The sequence below is a fragment of the Elephantulus edwardii genome, unplaced genomic scaffold (genome assembly GCF_000299155.1).
Source record: "Elephantulus edwardii isolate Elephantulus edwardi_28Jun2011 unplaced genomic scaffold, EleEdw1.0 scaffold00006, whole genome shotgun sequence".
Classification (NCBI taxonomy): Eukaryota; Metazoa; Chordata; class Mammalia; order Macroscelidea; family Macroscelididae; genus Elephantulus; species Elephantulus edwardii.
In genome coordinates, this window is record NW_006399756.1 from 14,121,626 (window position 1) to 14,147,959 (window position 26,334).

General features: G+C 50.8%; 1 protein-coding gene across 1 annotated transcript in view; it reads left to right on the plus strand.

The window, feature by feature from the left end:
- The first annotated feature begins 618 nt into the window (after positions 1 to 618).
- The window catches only part of HSPA12A (heat shock 70kDa protein 12A), a 33,099-nt gene continuing 7,383 nt past the window's right edge, over positions 619 to 26,334 (plus strand). Inside the window, exons 1-7 of the mRNA XM_006879909.1 lie at positions 619 to 696; positions 2,666 to 2,793; positions 8,779 to 8,965; positions 11,930 to 12,034; positions 14,252 to 14,368; positions 22,439 to 22,610; positions 26,137 to 26,223. Of these exons, the coding sequence (XP_006879971.1) occupies positions 2,789 to 2,793; positions 8,779 to 8,965; positions 11,930 to 12,034; positions 14,252 to 14,368; positions 22,439 to 22,610; positions 26,137 to 26,223 (673 nt within the window). The 5' untranslated portion in view covers positions 619 to 696; positions 2,666 to 2,788. The remainder of the gene's footprint in view (positions 697 to 2,665; positions 2,794 to 8,778; positions 8,966 to 11,929; positions 12,035 to 14,251; positions 14,369 to 22,438; positions 22,611 to 26,136; positions 26,224 to 26,334) is intronic.

Here is a 26,334-nt window from a genome sequence, read left to right on the forward strand (position 1 = left end):
TCTGAGGCTTCGTCTGACATACTTTGGACATGTTACAAGGAGGGACCTGTCCTTGGAGAGGGATGTCGTGTTTGGTAGGGTGGAGGGACAGACAGCTCAGGAGAGGAAGATGCTCAATGAGATGGATTAATTCAGCGACTGGGGTAATCGGGATGGGTGTGTTGGAGACAGTGAGACTGGTGCGGGACAGAGCAGAGTTTAGGGCTGTTGTACATAGGGTCACTATGAGTCGCAGGTAACTTGACGGCACTTAACAACAATGACAACACCCGTTTGGGAAGATGAGGGCCTTGGAGTCTCCTCCCAGACGCTGTACAGGTCCTGGCAGGTGGTGACCACAGATAACTCTGACCCGTCATGGTGCCTGGGTTAAGAACTGCCTCAACAGAAGAGTGGCACCTCCCACTTAATGGTGTTGGCACAAGAGGAGCGTCTTACCCGACCTGTTGTAAATCCCAAATGCAAGGATGCTGGAAGAGACCCTAGCCTGTATGGTGGGCTTTGGCCTCGCCCACCACTTTAGCAGACTTTCTCAGACAGAGCCGCCCAGCCCCCTGCTCCGGGGTCAGCATGCGTCACTTCTAATGTGTCTGCTTATCTTTCTTTCCAGAAACGGCTCCCACCCCTGCATATTCCTCCCCAGCCCGGAGTCTGGGGGACACGGGGATAACGCCTCTGTCTCCCTCTCACATCGTGGTAAGAAATAAGGAGATGTGTGGAGGTGGGAGGGACGGTGCTGTCACAGGGGCCAGGCAGCCCTCACGCTCACGAGCAGAGATTAAAGGGCCGTCCCAGTCCCACGGTGGCCTGAAAGGGTTGACCTTGTTAATCTTGACGTAACCACAGCTCATGCCCGTGAGCACTCACCAAAGGCCACCCCCATTCTGAACGTCATGCATTTGTCACTTAAATTTTGGGTAGAAAGTGATAGAATAGATGCAGAAACAGACTTTGAGAACTGATTTTCCCAGGGAAGTGAGACTGGTCGTAAAACCTGGGCTGGATTCCACAGGCTGATAAGGCAGCATCGTTCTGACATAATAATCTGAAATTCAGAGGAGTGTGGGAACCCTTCTGGTTTCCTATAGATAGATAGTGTTGAGAACAGTGAGTTAGACCCCCAGGCCATTCCTGCATAGAAGCTCACGGTCAGCTGCAGGTCAGTGTTCCAGACCATGAGCCTTGGGTGGAGGGTGGCCCAGGCCAGCTGTACCTGTGTCCTTTGTCCCACTAGTGTGCGAGGGAACAGGTGCTCTCTGGTCTGCCTGATGATGACGGCGGACATTGCTCCACCTTCCTGTACCTGGACGTAGGCCTTCCCAGTCTGGCTGGGGCTTCTGTGGCTGTTGGGCTGGGTAGTGACATGAGCAGACAGGTGGTGCTGCCTTTTAAAGAACCAGGCTGAGAGGCCGGGCAGCCTGCAGTTGATGCAAAACGGCCGACTCTAGTCAGTCAGTGAGATTGGACCTCGTGATGATGGGGAATTTGCCACCTGTCCAGGGCTAGTGGCTGTGTAATTGCCCTGAATGATACAGTTTGCCAGGGAGACTTGTGCCAGGCATTGCCAGCCCTAGGGCGCTCTAGCTAGCTGGCTGTGGTTCCCGCTCTACTTTGGACTGTGAAATCAGGGGCTCTTGTGGGAGCTTCCCACGCAGCCAGCTCCAGGCGAGTGCCTGGAGGGGAGAGCAGACTCCAGAGGCTGCCTGGATCCCGAAGGAAGGGCCCCTGACAGCTGCAGAGTCACCAGTAGGAGGAGATGTCCCCACGTCCTGTTTTACCAGGACTGCCTTGTTTTGCCCTCAGAGTCTGGCACCTGGGAATGCCCCCCGTCCTGGGAGGAAGGTCACCTATCCACGGGTTCTTCCTGGTCGAGATTGAGTGATCACTTTGGGGTTCTTTGTTGGTGGGGGTCAGTGTGAGGAGATGCCAGGTGGCTGAGACTAGGCTCTCAAGTCTGCTTTATTTTACCAGTGTATGCCAAATCCGAAAGCTGGGTTTTAGAATTTGGAGGTCCATGGAGTTTTAAAAAAGAGAAGAAAACTGACATCACTTTAAAGCAAAGACTTGGAAGCCTGCCTAATCGCCTTACTAGACTGTCAGCACAAGGCTCTGGGGCCCATCGTACAGGCTGGCGCTGACCCTTTCCACTCACATAGAGTAAAAGAGGGACAGGCACAGATAAAGTACAGGTGCAAGACTGGTACAGGGACAAGTGCAGTATAGGGACAGGACAGGTCCAGGCACTCTTGGCTCCAAAGGACACAGGCTCTGGGTAGAGGCTGCGTGGAGACTGAGTACCTCAGGTACCACTGCACTTCCTGGCCCGTTGGTCAAGTGTCTGTCATTAGCCACACTCATGCCCAGGTGGTGAAGGAAGGGACAGGTGAGCTAAAGATAAGTGCCCTCGCCAAGTGAGCCTGACTCCTTATAGGCTGAGCAGCTCCCAGGAGGTTAGAGACCTTCCTGGGCCGCTCAGGATGAGGCTGAGGCTGCCTGGCCCCCTCCCCAGGACATACCATGTGACAGACTCGAACTGGGACAGTCCTTCTGTCTGTGGTGGGTGCATGACTGGGCAAGGTTATCTCCTGGGTAGGACATCCCCTGAAAGCCAGAGTCGGTTCCCTTCCACCCCCGACCCCCTCAACCTCACTCTCTGTCTCCACAGAACGACACTGATACCAACGTCTCCGAGGAGCAGACATACCTGGTGGTGGTCGCCATTGATTTTGGGACCACATCCAGTGGCTATGCGTACAGCTTCACCAAGGAACCAGAATGCATCCACGTGATGAGGTGATGCTGCAGGGGTGGGGGCATGGACACTGGACGGACTCTGGGGGAGGGCTGGAGCCCTGGGGGTGGACAGGCTCTCACCAATGAGCATGTCGTAGAATGTCACCCTGGGCTCTGGTCCAGCTCAGCCCAGACTCACTGTACCTATCTGGACAAGTTGTGCCTGACCTCTATGCTCCAAGTTCCTGGTCTGTAAAAGGTTGTTTTAATTCTGATGTCATTGGTCTAGGGTGAGACATGGGCAATGCTGTGTTTGAAACCCAGTACCTTGCGCCTCTCCCCACCTTCTGGTGATTCCCACATGCAGCCAGGGTCAAGGGCTCAGACCTAGAGAATGTCTGAGATGGAGATGACCTTGGCATCAGCTCGGCCACTTACTGTGTGATCATAGACAATTACTGTTAGCCTTCAATTTCCTTCCTCATCTGTGCAATGGGAATAATGAGAATACCTGCCTCTCAGGTACTTGTAAATGAAATGAGATTTCCTATTTTCAGGTAAATGAAATGAGATTTCCTATCTAGTGCTTACCTGTTGCTGTCGCATTGATTCTGATTCTTGATGATTCCATGTGGGTCTGCAAAGAACCGTCTTCAGCAGGACGTTTCTCCCCTAAGCTTTATTTATTTTGTTGTTCTTATTGAGAATACACATAGCGAAAAATCAGTTCAGCAGTTTCTGTGTGTGCAATTCAGCGACCCTGGGTGGTGCAGCCATTCTCACCCTCCTTGGCTGACTTCTTCTTCGCCATTAACATTAACTCTCTGCCCCTTAAGATTTCTGTCCAATTTTTTGAGTTGTTAATTTGAACCCATACTGATAGCATAATGCTCATAGCAGACCTTTATTTCTTGTTAGACTGAACTGTTATTCAGTTTTGAGATTTCAAAATGTATTTTTGGTTTAAGATTTAGAGACAATCTCGGGATAATAATTTCTTTTTTTTTTTTTTAAATTTTATTTTTGTGTGAGTGTACCGTCAAATCAGATCTGACTGGTACAGGAGGAGAATTGTCCCTCCTTTCCCGGCAGAGTATCTGGTGGATTCGAACCATGTACCTCTGGGATTGTAGTTGCAGCTCCTTGCCACTAGGCCACCAGAGCTCCCCCGGGATAATAATTTCATCTACCCTCTGTGGCTCCAGAAAGTCTGGAGTCCTTGAGAATTCAAAATTCTGTTCTGCATTTTTCTCCTTTTGACTAGAATTCTTTTAAGGTACCTTTGATCAAAATGTTCAGTAATGGCATGTTGGCACTCACCATTTCTTCTGGTCTTGTGGAGAAGGAGGCAGCTCCCCCTATTCCTGACTCTATTTCTCTGTTGCTCCAGGTGGACCAGAGACCCGTTGTAGTGCCCTGCATAGGCTCCACAGAGTTTTCAGCTGCCAATTTTTTAAAAAATTAGATTGCCACACCTTTCTTTCAAGGCTTCGCTGGGTGAACTCAGATATCCACCTTTTCTATCAGCAGCCACATGTATTTACAGTTTACATCACATAAGGAACACTCATCAAATACTTTTAAAAAAGAAAAAACAAAAACAACCACTGAAAAAAAAAGGGGGGGAAAAAAGAAAAACAAAACCCCCAAACTCCCTTCAGTCAAGTCTACTTGACTTTCCTGACTCACAGTATAGGAACTGAGCAGAAAGGCTCCCATGCCCCCACCCCCACCCCCGCCCCCGCCCCCGTTTTTGAGGCTATAAATCGTTAAACAAGCAGGTTAGTTTCCTCTGTGGAGTGGTTGCAGAGCTTGAACTGCCAGCCTTTTGGTTACCAACCTGATTCTTAGCTGCCAGCCACCTGGACTCGATGGCCCCACTCTGTTTTTATCCCACGTGGGGCTCTGTCTGGGTGGTGCATACAGAGTCGTGCTGCCAACCCGAATGAAGGCTTACCTCTCTGGGGGTTGAAGGCCACCAGCAGCTCTGCAGGAGAAGGATGGGCAGTCCCCTCTGTGTGTCTCATGGCGTGGAGACCGGATAGAAGGTCAGCTGTGAGTCAGTGCCGACTTAACAACGTTGCGTTTGAGGTTTGCTTTTCTTTTTTTAAGTTCTGGAGCTTTGTGCTTTTGGGTCCTGTCATTCATGGTTTTTCTTCATTTGAATTATCACTGTTCATGCTCACAGTTTACTATTCATAAGCACTGCACTTATGCATAATGCAAACAACAAATGTGATAATTCTTAGAAATGAAAAAAGCCGTGAGTGAAGGTCACTGGAAAGGGAAAGCATCATAAAAGCTGCCTGGTTTGCATCGCAGCAAGTGAACCCCAAAAGCACCGTGGTGTGGGGGTTTCCAGAGATTCACTCTGCTTGAGGCACTCCCTCCTCCCAACGCACAGAATGCCCGTGCCCCACTCCACCCCATCCACTATGAACAGATGTAAATGTGGAGTTCCCGTCTACCGAGCCACCACACATGGGCTCTCCCAGAATGCCCCATGGCTTTCCTGCATAGAGTCTCCTGCCCCTCCAAGCTCTGGAAGCAGAGATTTATCACCTCAATTTCCCATTTCAAATGATGCCTCTGAAAATGTGTCATAATTGACTTTGCAGTTCTTCCGCCCAAGTGCTTGTGTAATTGAGTTATAGCTCCCAGAATCAGATTTTAGGTGCTTTGGTAAAGTGCTGTTTAAAAGCCAAGTCTTAGCAGCAGTGATCCCAGTCCTGGGGAGGCCCCCCCACCTCCAGGAAACCGGTAAGACCCGGCCTGAGGCCCTTGAGAGATGCTCCAGGGCCACGGCACTGCCCTCTCTTCAGGAAATCATGAAAGCGGCTCCTTCAGAGAAGCCAGTGACTGCGAAGCCCTGGGTACTCAGCTGACAGGAAGCTTTGAGGGTTTGCTCTGCTGTCACTGTCCCAGGAGACGGGGAACATGTGTGGAAAAGAGCCCTCCATTAAAAGCCCGATGCAGTGTTTCCTAGTTTCTAGGACAAACCGAAGGATAATCACGCAAAGGAAATAGAAGAGAGGCAGAAGAGCTTTGAACTTGCTTTGGGAGGGGAAACTTAAAGAGCCTCACCAGAGTTCAAGGCTGATGGAGATGTGATCTTAATTATAATAGAGATATCAGAGAGAAGTCATCCCTGAATTCTATTTCCATCAAAAGATGCTAATGGAACCATGATACAAACTGGCAAAGCTATGAGGATGGAACAAAGCTGTGAGTGAGAAAGCTAGTATATAAATTGTTGTTAGGTACTATCGAGTCAGAACTGACCCACGGCTGACCCTCCAGCATGTTTTCAGAGGCAGTAAATCACGCTGGAGGAGACTGCCCACTTTTTCTTTGCGGAGCAGCTGTGGATGAGAACCACATACCTTCAGGTTGTCTGCACAGCTCCTTGCCATAGGCCACCAGAGCTCCCGTGTGTATAAATAAGAAGGGGCAAACATAGGCAGGGTATGTGCTCATGTCATTGTGAATAATGAAAAGCTCATTTGAATGATAGGATGTGGATGTGGAGTCCTGGGGAGTCTAAGCGCGTCAACCCACCCACGGGGGCATTCCTGGCTGTCTTCTCCTGTAGAGGTCCTCATTCTCAAAAGTTAATTGCACAAAACAATTCTGAGATACTATTTCGCCCCAGTAAAGAGAGCAAAATTTAACAGAACAACAAATATCAAATGCTGATGAGATTGTGGAGAAACTGGAACCCTTATTCACTGTTGGTGGGAGTGTAAAATGGTGCAGCCACTGTGGAAGGCGGTATGGTGCTTTATAAAAAAGTTGGAAATAGAAGTACCATTTGACCCAACAATTCCACTACTGGGACTTTACCCTAAAGAGACCATAATCTCAACCCAAGCAGATATATGCACACCCATGGTTATTGCTGCATTGTTCACAATAGCAAAGAGCTGAAAAAAAAACAACAGGTGCCCATCAACAAATGAATGGATTGAGAAGCTGTGGTATAGTCACACAATGGAATTAGTATTCCATTCGCTGCATTGAAAAGCAAGGAACTCATGAAATATTATGCAAAATGGATGACCCTGGAGGACATCTCAGTCACAAAAGGATAAATACTGCATAGTGCCACTGTTGTAAAATGGGACTGACATAGGGGTTGGGGGGGAGACTGAGAAAGATGGGATAAATTATGTATACTGCATTGAAACAGATGAGGGAGAGAAAGAACTGTTTAAAAGGGACATATGATTGGGTATTATTGTCATGACAGGAGTCCAGAATGAAGGCTGCACAGTAGAGTGGACTTGAGGGGAGGGATTGCATAATTATGAGTTTTACTTTTCAAGTGGAGTGGATTGGGGAGGAGAGGATAAGCAGGGAGGAAAATGAAACAATGAATGGAATCCCTAAGTCTCTGTAAACTTTCATTAAAATTAATTTTAAAAAAAGGTGAGTACAGTAAAAAAAAAAAGTTCATTGTTATCAAATCAGAACTGACTCGCGGCTGAGCCTCCATTGGGTTTCCGGTGCTATAACTTGTGCAGGAGAAGATTGCCCATGTCTCTCGCCCCGGAATTTCTGGTGGATTCGGGCCGCCAGAGAGGCCTCTTTGGGTTAGCGCTGTGGCTCCCGTGGACCATGCCACCAGAAAGATAACTGTCTAGAAAACCCTAGGCGCTGTCCCCTGGGGCCAACTCTGCGTTGAAGTAGACTCGACAGCACCTAACACACTCCCAGTCTGTCGTCAGCTTGTCCCTTACCCCTTTTTAAAGAACAGGGTTCCCTTCTGAGCTTTAGAGAGCGTTGCAACCTATTTCATGTCTCTGAGCTAGAGGTGACTCGATGTTAGTGGGTTGGGTTTGAGTGTAGTGTGAATTGAAATAAAGCAGATGGCAGCAGGGCCAGTGTTTTTGGTTCGGGCCAATACGCATTACAACCAAAATAACACACAAAATTGGTTTTGTGGAAAAGATAATTTTTTAAAAAAGGCAACCTAGTTTGGCTCCTTTAGTTGATGGTACAAAGGTTAACTTGCTTGCCAGCTAAATCAAAGGTTAGGAGTCTCTAGTTGTCCCAGAAGCAACTTGGCAGAACAGTCTGGCAATGTACTTCCAACAGATCAGCTGTTTGGGGCAGGGTCTGTGGAGTGCTGTTCTCCTCTGACTCCCTTCGGGTTGCCTGAGTTGGAATCAACTTCACATAATGGACTGTATCTGTTGATGCAAGGATTATAAGAGTATCTAATTAATCAGGGAGCTCCGATGTTTTAGTGGTAAGGAGATGCACTGTCAACCCAAAGGCATACGGTTCAAATCCAGCAGCTGCTTTAGCGGAGAAGGGTGGGCAGTCTCTTCCCATGTGGTTAACTGCCTCTAAAAACTCACTGTAAATCAGCATTGAGTCAATTCCTACTTGACAGTACATAACAACAACAGCAACAGTTACTAAGTGAAAGGTACCAGGCATTTTATGTGTAGTTTATGTTGTTATGTCCTGTCTGGTCGGATCTGACTCATAGCTGACCCTCCAGTGAGTTTTCTGAGGTAGTAGCTTGTATGGGAGGAGATGGCCCGTCTTTCTCATTTGGAGCAGTTGGTAGATTCGAAGTGTGTGCCTTTGGGGTTGCAGTGCAGCTCCGTGCCTGTACAGGCAGATCCCCTGCCCGGTGGTGCACCGTTCTGCTCTGACACACAGGGTTGCCTGGTGTCAGGATCCAGTCAGTAGCAACTGGTGACTAGGTTATGGGTCCATCGAAAGCAGAAACAGGGCTCCTCTGTCCCCCTGTCACTCACACCTGGCACACAGTAGATGCTCATGGACTAGCCAGTGAGAGAATCAAGGCAGGCCTTGGTTATGGAGCCACGACTGGGGCCAGGTCCATTTAGGTTCCTTTGGAACTATGGTTGCGCCTTGAACCACTCAGAACATGCCTGGCCAGTTGCATCTGCTGCAGCTCCCCGAGTACCCCATTTATAGTGCTCATGCATGCAGAAGGTGCCCGGGTCAGTGCTGCTAGGTAGCAAGGGTCTTATAACCTCTGTCTTTTTTTTGTTTTTTTGGCGATAGGCGATGGGAAGGTGGGGACCCGGGTGTGTCCAACCAGAAGACTCCAACCACCATCCTGTTGACGCCGGAGAGGAAGTTCCACAGCTTCGGCTATGCTGCCAGGGACTTCTACCATGACCTGGACCCCAACGAGGCCAAGCAGTGGCTGTACTTGGAGAAGTTCAAGATGAAGCTGCACACCACTGGGGTGAGCGAGCCTCCACTCTGTCCCCAGGTGCCCACCCTGGAGAGCCAAGGATCCTCCAGGCCTGGGCGTGCTGTCCAACTCAGGGGTCCTGAAGCATCTCCTAACCAGAGAGCCCTGACCGCTTATTTAAATTTGGACACAACCAGGAGTGCACACACTTGATGGCTACACAGCACCTTCTGATGTCTGTGTGCACGGGGAGACAGGCAGCATGTTTGACAGCTTTCAGGGCACAGAAACTAACTGGTCAGTGCTGACCTTGACTGTCGCACGGGAGCAGGGTGGTGGGGACACCCCATTGTGTAGAAGTTACTCCCTTACTTGCTGGATTGTTTGGACATCAGGGTCCTGAAGGAGGGATGTGGGACCTGGGGACACCTGGGAGTAGTGTCCATTAACTGGAAAGTCTGAATGTAATACCTGGTAAGCACCTGGGTACCAACCCTCTGTGTGGGGAAAGGCTGCCTCGGGAAATCAAATGTCCAGTAATTGGAGGTCAGCCCCCAAAGCTGTACCCTCAGTTCTGTATAGCAAGCCCCAGTGTCCCCTTTGTCCAGTGTTCCCTAAGTTGTACTGGGGTGTCTGATGTCAGTGAGTGAACAAGCTAAGTCAGAGCCCCATGCACAGCTTCAGAGAACAGGTAAAGACTATAGAATTTTGTCAATTTAAGCATTTTAACCCACAAATTTCCCTTAACTTTCAGTACTTAGAATGGGAAATAGAGGGTTGAAGATCCTGGCCCTTTTAACTACTTAGCTTTGGTTTAAATCCTGCCCCTACCTTCACAGTTTTGGAAGCAGGAGTGGCATCCACTTCCTAAACAACATGCCTCCGGAAACCCTATGAACTTTGATAAATGCCGATAGTTGTAGAGGGGCTTCAGGCCTTTTGTTCACTGGGTCACTATGAGTCGTGCTCAACTCAAAGGTAATCGACAACAACCACCACCACCTTCAAAGTACTTAATCCAAATTACTCAGCCTGTCTGTGCATTGGTTTTCTTTACCTGTCAAATGGAGTAAGGAGTCCTGGTGGTGTGGTGGATTACATGCTGGGCTGTTAGCCGTAAAGGTTGGTAGTTTGAAGCCAGCAGGCACAGTGAAGGATGAGAATGGGCCATGCCCTCCGGTCAAGGTCACAACCTCAGAGACCTGATGGATATCATCATGGGTCAGAACTAAGTCGGTGGTGGGTTTGGGCTTTTTGAAAACAGAGGAGTGATGGTGCCTTGCCCTTGACACCTGGTAAGCACCCCAGTGAAGCAGGGCCTAGGTCTTGTTATTACATGTGTCTGCTATCAGTTGCTGCAGATGTCAAAACACATCTCAGTGGGAAGCTTTGCCGTAGCCCCGGCTTGCGTGGCTCTCAGCTCATCCACGTGGCTCCCTTCCATCCAGTCCCCCTTCTGCTGGGTCCCAATCACTCCCATTTCCCCTGATGGAATTCAGGGCTGGCTATCAGTGCAGCACAGACTTCCCCTCAGGACCGGGCCTTCCTGGTGGTGTGGGTCCCCTTCTGAGCGTGGGAGCGGCAGGGCAGCGGCTCGCAGCAGGGTTGGGAGGTGGCTGGATAGATGCAGATACATCACGAGGATGGCTGCAGACTGTGAGGCCGGGGTTGGTAATCCAGTGCCCCTGCACAGTCCAGAGATGACACAAAGTCCCCAGCCTGGGTCAATCTGGCCCTCTCACTGACTTTTCCTGGCAGTAATAAGCTGCTTGGTTCTGGGAGATTGGGGGTGAGGGAGCTTCCACTCTCTGCCCCCACCATCCTCTGGGGACTGCCCTCATCACTTTTTAACGCCCTCTGGTCACGCGGCACCTGGGTTCTCAGCGAGCACCCTGCATCCGAGGACCGCGCTCAGCAGCTGCTCCCCCTCCTGGCAGCGAGCGAGGGCAGTGACGCTGGGCTCCCGGGGGACGAGGCAGCGCCAGTGTGGGGTTATTTTGGTTACTTGGCTGGCAGCTCATCGAGGGATGAAAGCTTCATGTCTGTTTAGCATCACACACAGCAGCGAGTCGGCTGATTTCAGCCTCCATTCGAAGGCTCCCAAGGGTGACCTTGTCTGCAAATTGTATGTAGATTGCTTCGGGGGTGCTGTCTGCTTCCTTTTCCCTGGTGCCATCATTAACCCCAAACCTCTGCTTCAGGAGCATCCAGAAGAGACAGGAAGAGAGGGAGGGTGGCGGTGGGGCCCACAGGGCAGTCTCCTCTGCAGTTGGGGACACGCTTACCAGGCCCTTTTTAGGGGGACACACCATCCTAGTCTGCTCCTCAAATGTCAGGAAATATAAGTATGTTCCCTTGATTCCACAGACCCCAAGTGGTGGTGGTGTTTTTTACCACTGAGTCAGAAATGACCCAATGCTTCCCCCTTGCTCCCCCAGTAAAAACCAGCAAATTTCACAGGAGATTCCCTGCCTTTTTCCCTCAGAGCAGCTGATGGATTCAAACTGTGTGCCTTAGGATCGACGGAGCAGCTTCTTACCACTAGATCACCGGGTTGTTGGGTACCATCAAGTCAACTCCGAGGCGTAGATGACCCTCCAGCGGGTTTTTAGAGACAGTAAATCACATAGGAGGCGATTGTCCATCCTTCTTCCACAGAGCAAATGTTAGATTTGAACCACGTGCCTTTGGGGATGGTAGTGCAGTTTTTTTACCATGAGGCCAGCAGAGCCTCAGGTCTTCAAGTTGTTGTTGTTGTGTACCGTTGAGTCAGAGCTTACCCCTAGCTGACCCTCCACGGGTTTTCAGAGGCAGTTAATTGCACAGGAAGAGACTTCCCATCCTTCAGCAGAGCAGCTCGTGGCCTCGAACTGCGTGCCTTCAGGATTGCCGTGCCACTTCTTGCCACTAGGCCACCAGAACTCCAAGTAGCAGCCCCTAAAGCCAGAAGTCAAGCATCTATGCATCAAACAGCTCTCTTTCTCTCCTTCACTGTCATACCTTTCCCACCTTTAGGACCTCACCATGGAGACAGACCTGACTGCGGCAAATGGCAAGAAAGTCAAAGCCCTGGAAATCTTCGCTTACGCCCTGCAGTACTTCAAGGAGCAGGCCCTGAAGGTAGGACCTCTGACGTGCATGGGGTCGTGGTGGGTCTGAGTCGACTCGACCGCTGACTGGGCCTTTAACTCGGTTAGGTTCTTTACAGGAGGGCTGGGTGATGGTTGAGAGATTACGAGGTCAACAGAAGGGAGAGTTTACAGCACACCTGACCAGCACAGACTGAAGTCAGAATATCTCAGAAGCCACTGTAAATGAAGCAGTCATGCAGAAAAAGAAATGGAATTGCGTGATGTAGAATGATGAGAATAAAATGACCCGTTGCCCTCTAGCTGATTCTGACTCATAGTGACCCCGCAGGACAGGGCAGAATGGCCCGAGTTTCCAGTGCTGTAATGTTTTACAGACACAGATTGCCTCATTCTTCCCTCGTGGAGCCGCTGATGGGTTTGAACTGCTGACCTTTCAGTTCACATCCAAGCACTTGTCAGGTCCCTTTCCCTTCGAACCTGTTTTCTATCCACTGGTGAAGGAACAGTCCTGGTGGTGCAGTGCATAACATAATTGGATTCTAACCTAAAGATTGGGGTTCAGGGCCATCAGTTACCACACAGGAGAAAGGTGAACAGTCTCTTCCCCCAAATATTTCAGCCTCAGAAACCCGATGGAGGGTTGTGGGAGTTGAACTTGACTCACTGGCAGTGAGATTTTTGGGTTTTGGTAGAGCAGCTTCTAAACAACTCTCCCTACAGCCCAAGGAAGAGCTTCATTCACATTTTAAGTCCTTTTTTTGCTGAAAGAGCTTTAAATAGCTTGATGCTAATGGCGCCATGCTTGGAACAGCTCCCAAAACCTGTCACAGTGCACCTACTTTCAAAGCCCAATGCTGACCTGCAAGGAAATAAAAACAGGTGATAAAAAGGAACATTTGCTTCATGGGGGCCGCAAGCAGAGATGCTTTTAAAAGAAACTGTTAAAAATGTTTACTGGTCAAAGAGGAAGCTGATTCAGTGAGAAGGCAGGTCAGAATGAAGATGACTATTTGAAATGATAGGTAAGATGAGCTGTGCGACAGAAACAAAGCAGAACTATCTATTCTCATCCCGGGAATCTTCTAGGAGGCCTGGTGGCTCAGTGAGGCAGACGCTGGACTGCTAATGGGAAGGTTGGCAGTTCAAGGCCGCCAGCTGTCCCTCACTCCTCAGGTGGCTAAGAGTCAGAGACCACTCACAGCTGTGGGCTTGGTTTTTGTGGTTTTACGAACCCTCAAAAATATGTCCACAGCACTGATTTTGCTGCCTAAGTACATAAATGTGCATTTAGATGTACTTTTATGTGGTGAATGTGGCAACAGGAGGGGAAAAAAGGAGAAAGAAATAGTAATCATTGGGTGAGGCTCTGGGCTCCGTGCCCCACATGTGTTCTTGTATAATCTTGCCACAATGGTGTGAATTAGGTTATTATTCCCATTTTACAGATGGGGATACTGAGGTCAGAGACCATTCCAATGGTTCCATTTTCCTACATGAACTCTGATGATTCTAGAATCACCCCGCCCTTTGGCCAGGATGTCTATATTCTTCCAGTTCTAGCAGGAAGACTCCCCTGACAGACCAGAGTTGTGGTGAGGTTGGAGACAAGGACAAAAACAGTAGTTGCCACCAGTGTGTAACTAATACTCTGGACCAGGCCCTCTTCTAGATCGAAGGCCACATGTAATAACTAAGGCCCTGGCTTTAAGAGACAACATTAACTTAATCTGTGTCTAAATGTTGCCTCTGCTGCATTCAAACTGTCACAAAGGTCCTGGCATGTTTAAACCTCCGTTTTCCCACCCGCGAAAAAGAGCCAAAGTTACAGTGTCCTTCCTGATGGGTGGTGGTGGACACATCCACTCTCAGTCCATGGGACTGTCAGTACTCAGATCATCAGCAGTCCCCACAGCAATCGTAGGAGCAAGGTGGCATTATTATTATTGTTGTTATTGCCCCCATTGTATTGATAAGGAAACTGAGGTCTGAGGAGCTCTTGTTCACCCAGAGTTACATGGCTGGCAGTGGTCAAAGTCACATAGCTGGAAAACAGTCAAGGCCACATGACGAATTCGTGGCCTGAGGAGTTTCTTCTGCCCTGTCCACCTCAGTGAGCGCAGGGCCACCGGGGCCACCATGATTTGGACATTCAGGAAGAGACTCTTCCTGCCTGACTCAGGGAGGCTCAGGGGCACCACGACAGGAATGTCCTTGAAGATGAGCTGTGCCTTTTCCTTGCTTTCAGGAGCTCAGTGACCAGGCGGGTTCAGACTTCGAGAACTCTGACGTCAGGTGGGTCATCACGGTACCGGCCATCTGGAAGCAGCCGGCCAAGCAGTTCATGAGACAAGCGGCGTACCAGGTGAGCGGGGTGGGGGCGGGGGGCCCACGGGGTGGCGGGCAGAGTAAGGTGCAAGGGGTGGGAGGACCCAAGTGTCCTCTCGTGGCATCTGGCCCCTGCTTGGCTTTATCCCGTGATGGTGGCAGTAACTCCACTCACATTGTCTGCAGCACCCACAGGTCCGGCCAGGTAGTCAGGAGGCCCCCAGAGGCAGGGAGACAAGCCTGGGTATGCCTCTGCTGCTCTGGAGAGTGGGGGGGTATAGGGCCCGGCAGGTGAGGAGACTCTGCTGAGTTTTCCTCTATCTTCACACATGTTCCAGATTGTGTTCCACTGTCGAGTCTCTGGGGCTGGGATTGAGGCTCACGGGCTGTTGGCCATGAGCAGATGGAAGTGAGGATATGAAGGAAGAGACTGGGGAGAAGGGACCGTTTGAATAAGAAGAAAACTAGGTCAAGTTCATCCACCACAGACCAGGCAAGGAACTTGGTGTGGCAGTTGGAAGTCACCGCTCTGCTGCTGGGAATAAGGGAAATAGGATTGACCTCTCAGGCATCGCTGCAGGGGGAGCCCAGATGGACGTGGAGGGTCACCGGGAGGCCACCCGGGTGAGGGCAGGGGTGTCAGCCACAGACATAGAACCTTCCAGTGCCAATGGCAGCTCATGCCTGTGAGGCCAGGGCCCCGTTGGCACCACCCAGCCCCAGGCCTCCGGCATGCACACATGGCACAGCCACGTGCAGACCACTTTGGAAGAGGAGCTGGCTTTGTGGCAAGCGTGGCCTGTGTGGTGTGAGAGCAGTGCTTGTCATACAGAGTCTGGGGCGAATGTGGGTTCCCGCTGGAGCCTGGGCCACTCTGGGTGCTAATGGTCAGTGATATGAGCCTTCAACTCGAGGCTTGAAGGGGGTGATCAGGTCGTGGGCGGCTCTCCCTTTTGGCCTGAAAGGAAGACAGCCTGTCCACCTTACCCAGGGGATGTAATCTCCCTGGGAACCCTTGACATGCAGCCAGTAAAGCATTCAGCTGCCAGTGGAAAAGACTGGATGTTCAAGTCCATCGAGCTACTCCTCGAGACCTGACCGTCTGCCTCTGTAAAGATCACAGTCCAGCAGGCTGTGAGGGACATCCCAGTTCTGTCACATGGAGTCACCAAGAGTGGAGAATAGATTCGACATCATAACCCTGACATTGAGTTTATGGTCAGCTGAGCCTTTTCTTTCTAAAACATGCGCAGAATCGATCCTGAGAACTGGACAGTGTGGTACAAGGGGCTTGGGAGCTGTGTTTGGCACCCAGCACTTTGTTCTACAGGCTGAGTTTAATGTGTGTTCGGCAGAGGAAGGTGGCGTGGATTGAATCATATATTTAAAAAATATGAATATAAGTTAGAATTCTAACTCCTACATCTGTGGATGGAACCCATTGGAAAGTGAGGTTCTCTGTTGTGTTAACCAGGCCGTTATCGGGTGTATTTTTAACCTGTTCACTTTGGGGTTGTAGAAAGGGCAGATTGAGGAGAGAGAAACCGAAGCCCAAGCCCATTGCTGTCAAGTCATTCCAACTCGCGGCAACCTTCCTTCGAATTTTCCAGGTTCTGAATCTTCCCAGGAGACTGCCCATCTTTTTCCTGCAGAGCCGCTGGTAGATTGAAAAGCACTGACCTTTTGGTTAGCAGTGCAACTAAGAAAAACAAACATAAGTGGGAGAAAGATCGATGCCCAAGTGCCAGGGGGGAATTGCTAAGGAACCCAGGAGTAACAGGGCCAGACAAACTTGACAGGAGTGTCCCCAGCATTGAGAGAGACACAGAGAGAGAGCGTTTGTCTAGAGCTGGCATTCTGAATTGGGACTTTTAGACTCTTCGACTGTAAGAAGATAAATTTCTGTTTGTTAAAGCCACCCACTTGTGGTATTTCTGTTAAAGCAACTCTAGGGAGCTCAGCCAAGGAGCACACCCCTTCCCTCCCTCCCCAGGCCTTCTCTCTTCTCCCTGTTCAGTGCAGAGCGTGAGAACCTGGCTTCATACATATCTGCCAAAAATAGATGAGCTTTTATGGGGCTGAGGGAAGAGGGTGGAAGTTCCAGAAGGAGGCGAGTTCTTTAAAAAGGAAGGAAGATGCTGCAGGTGAGCTGTCCACACAGAAGCCCTGGGCCTCAGGGAGCATCTTCTAAGGATGCCTCTTCATGGTCTCCACCCTCTCGCAGGGCTCAGGGTAGGCAAGGAGGACACAGCGGGCAGCAGCAACACGGCTGATGCTCTTAGTGTTTCCCCAGGAAGTATATTCAAGATTCACGCTCTAAGCTTTCATTTTCCAGCCTACAGGGAGGCTTTAGCAAACACGTGACCCACGGAAGGGTCAACTTTATTTTTAGCTTGGAAAAGAAGGCAGTGCTCTGAGGGGTCAGTTTGTCTGCTTGCCAGAGCCCTGGGCCAACCCCTGTCCAAGTGGTTAGGGGCCAGAAGAAGGGGCAGCCCCTGACACGGGGGACCCTGAGCAGGAAACCAAGAAGAGGTGCAGAAGTGGCCTGCGTGGATGTGGGATTAGCTTTCTGAAAGCCGAAGTGATTCTGCAGACAGGGCTGGACCTCGCCACGCCGCTGACCCTCGTCTGCCGCTGTGTTTGTGCAGCTGCTTTTCTGAGTCTTTGTATTTCTTGTTGGATGCCTGTGTTCCATTTACCATCACAGAAGGGAGTGAAAGATGCAGGGAGCTCTCAGCAATGCATTGATTCACTCGCTCGGTTATTCCTTCAACAGACCCACCCTGAGCTCTCTATCTTCTTGTCTTTCTATGTGGGAGATCTGAGTTCGATTTCCAGCCAGTGCACCCAGGGCTGGCTTGCCCAATTAGCAAGCTGTGTGCAGGTCAGATTGCGCCTACCTATTGAACTACAGTGCACGATTTCACCGTCCCCCGCGATGTCAGAGGCGTGCTGAACCCCAGGTGGAGTTGCTTGCCACCGATTAGCAAGCCAACACAGTTCAGTGCGTTATCACCCTGCTCAGTGCAGACTGGCACACACCATGGCGACTGCCTAGTCCCTCCCCGAACACACCTCATGCATGGCCAGCCACCACCTGTCCATCAGTGGAGACTTGCATGTGGCTGTGAAGTTGAACAGAATTCAGCAGGTTGAGCTGGTAGAGGAAGAAAGGACTGGCAATTCCTCTCCAAAGATAAGCCAGTGGAAACTCTGTGGATCATGGTGAACCAATCTGCAACAGGTCGTGCTGTGGATCACAGTGGACCAAACAGTGGACAGTGGTCATGGGGATGGTGTTGGACTGGGCAGCGTTTTCATTCTGTTGTGGAAGGCATCTGAGAGGAAACTATCTTTTATCTTCTGTGGGCCAGCCAGGCACTGGGGCGGGGGCTCAGTTAGCATCCACGAACAAGACCTTGATCTTGAGTTGCCCTCAGCCGAGCCTCTGTTACTCTGGGCAGTTGCGGGTGGGGGTCTGCAGGGGTCAAGCGGGGGGCCGTTGTCTTTAATGGCTTCATTGCATTTTCTAGAAGTCCTCAGGACCAAAAGGAAACAACACTTGTTACCCTGTGGCCAAAATGAGATATTTTCTCTCCCACCAGAATCTTAGTGGCACAGTGGTTAAAGCAGTCATCTGCTAACCAGAAGGTTGGCAGTTCAAACCCACCTGCTGCTCCACAGGAGAAAGATGTGGCAGTCCATCCTCCTAAAGGTTGCAGTCTTAGAAACACCGTGAGGCAGTTCTGCTCTGTCCACTAGGGGTCACTGTAAGTGAGAATCTACTCGATGGCATTTGGTATTTAAATGGACTTCTCCCACCAGGTCCATACATTACAAAGAATAAGAAAGATTGGTATCTGAGCAGATAACACAGTTCTTGGGCCAGCCAGCTTCTGGGCATCCTCACTGGGCACCACTAGCTTCCTGCTGTTTGTCAGACAGCATTTGTTTCCTTCTGCGAGGTGGTAACTGGCCACCAGCGTTCCACCCCAAGTGCATCTCACTGGCCTGTGTCCAATCAGAAGTGCCTGGAGAATGAGGTGGGAAGGTTGCTCCTCTGGCCAGTTGGGAAGTTGCTCTTGTCCGCCTTATTCACACGTGAGCAAGGGGCCTCTCCCTCTAGCTTGGAGGAGAACACGTATGTTCAGAGTGTCTGGAGGAGGAGAAAGAGGCTTACGTGCAGGGCTGAGAGAGGAGGCCTGGACACAGCGCTAAGAGAGGCGGCCAGGACACAATGCTGAGAGGTGTGAAGCCTCTACTGTCGGAGGACACTGGTGCGGAGTGCCCGAGTGCTGGGCCTTCCTCTTGGACACCGGGAGCTCTGCTCCTAAGAACCTCACACACAGTCCCACTGCCAGCTCCGTTTGGGGCCACTGCTGGTGGAAGAAATGGGCTCCATTGCTGTCTTTACCACCCCCAGACATGGGGCACCTCAGAGCCTTAAAGAACGCTCAGTCTCAGAACTGTAGGGAAAAAGCCCAACTGATTTCCCTTCCAAGGCTTTGGGAAAGCTGGAATATTAGATGGATAAGAGTTCCATGGAACCTTCAGTGATCCTGGGTGGGGATAATCCAATTTATTTTAATTTATTTCTAGAGGCATTTTGCCTGCAATGCGGAATGGTAGTGAGTTCCAGAAACCTGTTAAAGAGATGCTGTTCCCATATGTCCTATGAGCTCACTGAACATTGAGCCGCAGCCTGCCTGGGGCCCTTCTGAAGCGACTGCAGTGAAAAATCTTAACGAGGAAAGGAAACCCGTTACAGCCAGGGTCTGTGCTGCTGCAGCCCTGCCTGGGCTCACTGCCAGGCCTGCAGTGCTCTTGACCTGTCTGGGTGTTTCTCTCAGCTGCAGACACAGCCCCGTGGATCTTCGTGGGGGACTGCAGGGCTGGGGAGCCGAGTGTCGGTGTAGACACCCACACATGCAGCCTCACTGGCGTGTGAGATTCTTGCCTGCTTCTCTGAGTAGCATGTGTGCGTGAAGGAAGGCTCTCAAGCGGCTACGAGGATGCCGCTCCGCCCCATGTCCCTGGAGGGAGTGCTCAGCACAGCCTTGTCTTCTGTTCATTCTCGAGGTCGCGGCTGCAGAAGGCTTGTGCTCTGCAGAGAAGAGGGGGAGGCATTGCAGAATCATAGGCTGGCTGGGAGATGGAGGTGCCCCTGGGTGGTGCAAACCATTAAGTGGTTGGCTGCTGAGTCCACCAAGGGGCCCCTCAGAAGAAGGGCTGGGCAAGATGCTTCCCAAAGGTCATGGTCCCCTGTAGCTGGGGCCGTTAGACGCTCTTCCAGCTTGGAATCTGTCTTAAGCCACATTTAGACCCCAATCCCACTGTGGTTGGATTGGTTCCAACTCATAGCATCCCTCCTTGGGTTTCCAAGGCTGCAAATCATTACAGGAGGAGATTGCCGGTCTTTCGGTTAACATCCTGGTGCAGTTACGTATCACATCACTGATGCTGTTAGGTGCCATTGAATCGAGTGGGACTCACAGTGACTCAGTGAACAGCAGATCTCTGCCTTGCCCATCCTGTGCCAACCTTACAGTTCCGATAAGCTTGAGCTATGTCAGCTCATCTTGCTGAAGACCTTTCTCTCTAAACAATAGACGCGCCCGTTTTTGCCCCCCGAAGATCAGATCCGTAAGTCGCAGTGTGTCGTGAGTTGGAATTGACTCGATGGCTGCCTGGCTTGGTGTTTTGGGGGGTTGGTTGAGTCATCCATTCTGGAGCTGCCAGCGCACCCATAGTGCTGTCTTGCAGAAGCCAGACAAGCCCACCACCCTCTATAATCAGAAGAGACTAAGAGCTGGGCTGAGGCCCCGCACTCCCCAGCTGTAGCTAGAAGGTCTGGCCCTGGAGGGAGATCAGAAAAGGCAGAGGGAGTTTTCTGCTCTGGTTGACCCTGGCCTGTTCGGAGGCTAGTCCTCCCGCCCACCAGCTCCAGCTGCCAGGGTGAGGGTTTCCTCTGAGAAAGCCTGCAAGTGTTTATGCAGAAATGAGCTTGGTTTCCTGCTGGAGCCTCCTGTGCGCAGAGATAAAGACATCCGCCTTTTCTAGAGTCTGGGGCACTCGTGCAAATTCCCTCTACTTGGAGCCCCCCAGCAGCTCTGGGATGTGGCTCTGTCTCGAGCTGGGCACCTCCTCTCTCTCTGCATTGTCTGCCTGGTGACAGTGGTGGGCATTTGCTGGGGGGACATGTCTTTCCCCCTCACTGGGGAGCCTGGCTGGAGTAAGGGTGGGCCTACCTTGATGAGTCTCCCAGCTGCTGCTTGGGACCCCTTTGACCTGCCCACTCTCTCCTCTGTTTTAAGGTCCTCCTTCCTGTGCTCCTTTACCTGCAAATACTGTGTGTGGGACCCTCCAAAGAAATGGGTCAGAGCTTGTGCTCTGGGGCTGAGCCAGCCCAGCTGGAGGAGGACAGATACAGGCCTCCCCTGAGGGGCAGCCCTTGCTCCCTGGGCAGATGTCCACAGGCTGGACGGGGGTCAGACCTGAGGACAAGGGACTGTCCCCAAAGGAATCATGTCCACAGTCTGGACGGGGTCAGACCTGAGGACAAGGGACTGTCCCCATGGGAATCATCTCATGCCCACAGGCTGGATGGGAGTCAGACCTGAGGGCAAGGGACTGTCGCCATGGGGATCATCTCACCGGACACGTTATTCATACCCTAGGTCCACTCACATGCCCCCAAAGCTGTGTCCTCGAGGCTCTCCCATCCTCTGATATCTCTGTTACTTCTGTGGGTGAACGTTTCTCTTGCTGATCTGGGAATTCATCTCACTGCTGTCCAGTTGAAGCTGACTCGAAGCTGACCCTCAGAGGCTGTGACATCACACAGGAGGACATCTTCCTCTCTCATTGCAGCTGGTGGATTCGAACTGCCTGACTTTGGGTTAACAGTGCAACTCCTTACCCACTCGGCCACCAGACTTCCCTCTGGAGAACTAGGAAGGGAAAAGAAAGGTCAAAGGAGCCAGCTCACGTGGTCTAAGGAGTTAGGAACATGAGAAAGGAAAATCAGTGGAGCCTGCTTGCACACACACATCGTAGCATTGTCGCTCACACACGGATCACCTAGTTAAGAATTTTTGGTAACAGCAGCCAGGAAATCAGAAGACGAATTGCATTGGGAAAGTCAGCTATGAGGGACCTCTTAAGAGTACTGAAGAGCAACGACATCAGGCTGGAGACGAAGGTGCACCTGATCCACGCTATAGTCTTTGCAGTTACATGCTATGCATCAGAGTTGGACAATGAATAGAGTTGACAGAAAGAGAATTGATGCCTTTGAGCTGTGGTGCTGGAGAAGAGTGTTGAATGTACCATGGACTGCTAGGAAAACAAACAGGTTTGTCTTGGAGAGGGTGAAGCCGGAATGCTCCTTGGAGTCAAGGATTCTGAAGCCTCGTCTAACATAGTTTGGGCATGTTGCATGGAGGGACTGGTCCTTGGAGAGGGACATCATGTTTGGGAGAGTGGAGGGGCGGTGCAGGAGAGGAAGACCCTTGATGAGATGGATCAATTCTGTGAGTGGAGTGGTAGGAATGAGTGTGTTTGAGATGGCTAGGTTGGCACAGGATAGAATGGCGTTTAGTTTGAAAAAAAAAAAAAAAGAATGGCGTTTAGGGCTCTTGTACATAGGGTTTCTATGAGTCACAGGCGACTCGATGGCACATAACAACAAGAAGCATTTGTGAAACACAAACAGAAGAACCAGCAAAGGCCTGATATCAAAAGTGTATTTTCTTAACATCTAAGGGGCATGGTCTCAGCATCTAAAATCAACAGAGAACTAAGTGTGTAATGCTTTGCATCATCTGGGACTCTGCTCTGGACCCGGCAGCCCCCAGTGTAAGCAGCTCTGTGACTGAGGGGGGTCCCTGCATCTCATCGGCCCACCCGAGGTCCTAAAGGCTCCTGACTTGGGGCCCACCACACTGGCAATGCCCAAGGCGTGACTTCTGTGCTCTGTGGAGGGACCCTTCCCGAGAAGCAGAGCAGGAGTGGTCTTTCCTAAGTAAGGGGTGTTGGGCTTAGGGTTGGCTGTTCTCGGACAGGGCCTGCCCTAGGAATCTCAGACCTCCTCCCTTCTGTCTTGCAGGCGGGCCTGGCCTCCCCTGAGAACTCGGATCAACTCATCATCGCCCTGGAGCCTGAGGCGGCCTCCATCTACTGCCGGAAGCTGCGGCTGCACCAGATGATCGAGCTGAGCGGCAAGGCTGTGGTCAACGGGTACAGCGCCAGTGACACAGTGGGAGCTGGGTTTGCACAGGGTACCTCCTGCTCTCTCTCTCCCCCTCCCTCCTCTCCCAGCCCCTGCAAGGTTCTCCTTCAGTGCTACCCCAGGAGGAGGCGGGCTTAGGCATCTCTGTGCTCAGCCCCCTGCTTCACCCTTCTCAGGGCCCCCAGGGACTAAATTGAGATTATCCAGCTGGGTTTAGCATCCCCCCTCGTGCTCTAAGGAGTAGGGCGCTTCTCTCCAAGATCTCGTGGGTGGCCTGAGAACCTTTCTGGGCCCTGCTTTATTGTCCTAGTCTTTTAACCTCATCTATTAACTGATTCTCGATCTAATCCCACTTGCCTGTTATTAATTGCTCCATTAAGACTGTTGACTTATGGCTGACTCACTCACCGACTGCTTGCTTCATGTTAACGTTCTCAGTGTGTGCCTCACCCTGCAAGCCGCTGAGGGTGTAAAATACGGATAAATGCTTGGGAGTCGGCTGACTTCCCAGAGCTGGGGAGCACTCCCTGGGGTAAGGAGTGCTTTCTCTTCCCTAAGCCTCTGTGACCTGCGTCAGAGGAGAACTGTCGTATGTAGTTCTGCTCTGACATGCATGGGGTGGCACGTTGAAGTTGACATGATGGAGCCAAGTAGTAATGTGCAAGTTGCCAGCCCTCCCAGGCTCCAGGACTGCTGCTGTCTTGGAGACCTGGAGCTCTGTGGGTCTTTCCAGGGCTGATGAATTTGCAGATAGAGTGGCTGGGTCAGGGCCAGAGCCAGGTCAAGTTCAGTTGAGACAGGAACTGATAGGCAGCACGACTCCCGCCCTCAGCGATAGGTCGGTGTCCTGAGGCTGGTGGGCTTCAGCATTGTTCAGTGTTCTCTCCCTGTGCCGAGAGGAGTCCTGGTGCCAGTGTGGTTAAAGCACTCAGCTTCTCATTTAAGAGTTGGTGGTTCAAAACCACTGAAGACGAGGCTTCTGTGAAGCTTCTAGGCTCAGAAACCCTGTGGTGCAGCTCTGCTCTTCTACAGAGAGTTGCTGAGAGTTGGAATTGACTCAGTGGCAATGGCCGACAGATTTCCCCATGCCAAGGGGGCCTTTTTGGTGTGTGAGCCCCTCAACTTGTCCTCTTAAGAGCAGTGAGGCCCAGGGTCTTGGGCCTCAGTGCTGCTTTGCCGTTAGAATGTCTCCCCAGAAGGAGGGAGGGTAGGGCACCTGAGAGTGGACTTCCATGAACTTGGCTCCGGGTATGTGAGGTGTGAGGCCCAAGCTGGCTCCTGGCTTCTGCTGAGGGAAAACGGAGCAGGCCCTGCCCTGCCCTGCGCACCCTCCCAACAGGACTGCAGTTCATAATTTTACCCAGAGAATTTCCTATCAGGGTAGGGTACATTTGCCACAATACTGGATTTAATTTGCCTGAAAAAAAGGACTTTCTTTTTGAAGGCTCAGAGCATGTTTCATTTGCTTCACTTGGCCACTTTTTATAAGGCCATTTAGTTAGCCATCTGGATTGTTGTGGGAAACCGGATTCCCGCCTCAAGTCCTGTAAAATACATTCTTGGGGAGCCAGTGCTGAGAACCAGAGAGGAACCACTGCTTGAAGCTCCTGCCTAAGAATTTGGGGGTCTGTTAAATTGAGGGCAGTGCTTCCTGGTGAGCCAGGGCCCAAAGAACCCTCTAGAATGGGTCTCTGCAGCCTGCTCCCCAGAGAACTAGTTATTGCAAACATTCTGCTTCCTTTGGAAAGGATGCTGTACGAGGGTGCGTGCTATGACTGAGGGGTGTATTAAGAGGGATGTAATCTTTAACAGAGTGAGACCTCACAGCGGGTTATATGCTGTAACTAAGGTATAGATGCTAGGAATACATGACAGAGAGGAGTATGCTATCACTGAGGGAAAGGCATATGCTGTTGGTGGTGTGTTCCGTTGAGTCAGAATTGCCCTGTAGCTGGCCCTTCAACAGGTTTTCAGAGACAGTTAATTAACTGCATGGGAGGAGTTTGCTTGTCTTTCTGCAGAGCAGCTGGTGGATTTGAACTGCATGCCTTCGGGATTGCAGCACAGTTTCTTACCATTAGGCTATATACACTCCACAGATATACATGCTATAGTAGATGAACATATAATCAAGGTATATATGCTCTAACAGATATAAATATATATAACAGATACAGATATATATAAAAGATGTATATATATAGCAGATAGATATATGTAACATACATACATGCTGGACAGAGGGATGTATATCAGCAGCATAGGCTAAAATAGAAGGCTGTGCAGTAAGATATAATGGGTGTATATGTTATAATTGACGGATAAATAGCAGAGAGGTAGCTGTTCTGTAACAGGGCCATGTAACAGGTATTTATGCTGTAACAGAGAGCTATATACAGAGGTATTTATGCTGCAACAGAAGGACCACTCCATCAGCAGTAGCAGGAATTACTTTCCACAGCACTTTGTTTCTGAGGCCTAGTGCACCTGTAGTCATAAGTTGTTGAGTTCCATGTCTGTGTCTCCATTGTCACCTACTTTATGAGATGTACCACACTGGGCCCACATATCATCATTCCCATTATATAGATGTGGAGACTTAGCCCCAGAGTGGTTCAGGAATTTGCTGAAACTCTGGCCTCACCCAGCTGGTGCTGTCACATTGCACCTTTCCTGTCGCGTAGCTTTCCATTGTTCTGCAGTTTCCAACTTCTCCACAAGTCTTTAGAGCTCAGAGGCACAAAGGGATGCTGTCCGAGGGTTACTGTCGGGTGACAGGACAGTGTCGTGGGAACTGTGTGAGTCCCTTAACCTCTCCTGACCTGGTTTCCTCATTGGGATGTAAGGACAGTATTTGTGCCCTGTGTGCTCCACGGGACTGCTGGGAGGGCTGTGAGAGATAAAATGCGCCATGCAAGGAGTCACAGACACAGAGGACCCCGGGTTGCCGTCAAGGCCACAGCCAGGGCAGTGGACTGGAGCAGAGCTCGCCCTCTTGGCTGCATGGAGGAGGGAGTGCAGGGCTTCAGGAGGCCCAGATGCGGCTCCTTGGGCGTGGAAGCACCACCTGGTGTCCAACACACATATTGACAACTGGTTCAGAAAATAGCTCAGGTCCTGTTCATCACGGTCCAGATCAGGAGAGCATGCCTCACATTCCTTACAACAGACACAACTCCTCGGTGGAAATGTGCTTAACCGCGCACACTGCAAGTTGCTTGGCAGACAGCTTGCTTTCTGGGGCAGCAGAACCAAGAAATCGGTCTCTTTTATTAACCATTCCCAAGAAACTGTCATCAGAGGAAGCGAATCACATTAAATTCTTTTCAGCGGGATCCAGGCCAGAACTGCCATGCAGATGGAGGGACGAGGGCTGGTGGGAAGAACAGATTTCTTTGGGAAGAGCTGGCCTTGAAATTCCCGGTGTTGTGTTAATGAGCCGTTTTGATCAGTTATCCCTGAACGTCCCGTCCCTCAGCCTCCTCATGCTATCGCTTGCACTGACTGCAGCTGACCGTTGCTTTTTTTTTTTATGCTCTCTTACCCATCGTCGTTTTCTTTCTGTCGGCCACTAGCTAAGGAACACGTACGGCGTAACCGGCAGAGTCGGACCTTTTTGGTGGAGAATGTCATAGGAGAAATCTGGTCCGAGCTGGAGGAAGGTAGTGTCTTTTGCTCTTGTTGGATAATCTTGTGCTGTTGGCAAAAATGCATCCCTGTCTGCACCCTTTGCACTTTTGGAAACTTGCTCACCTCCGCTGGTTTGAAAGACC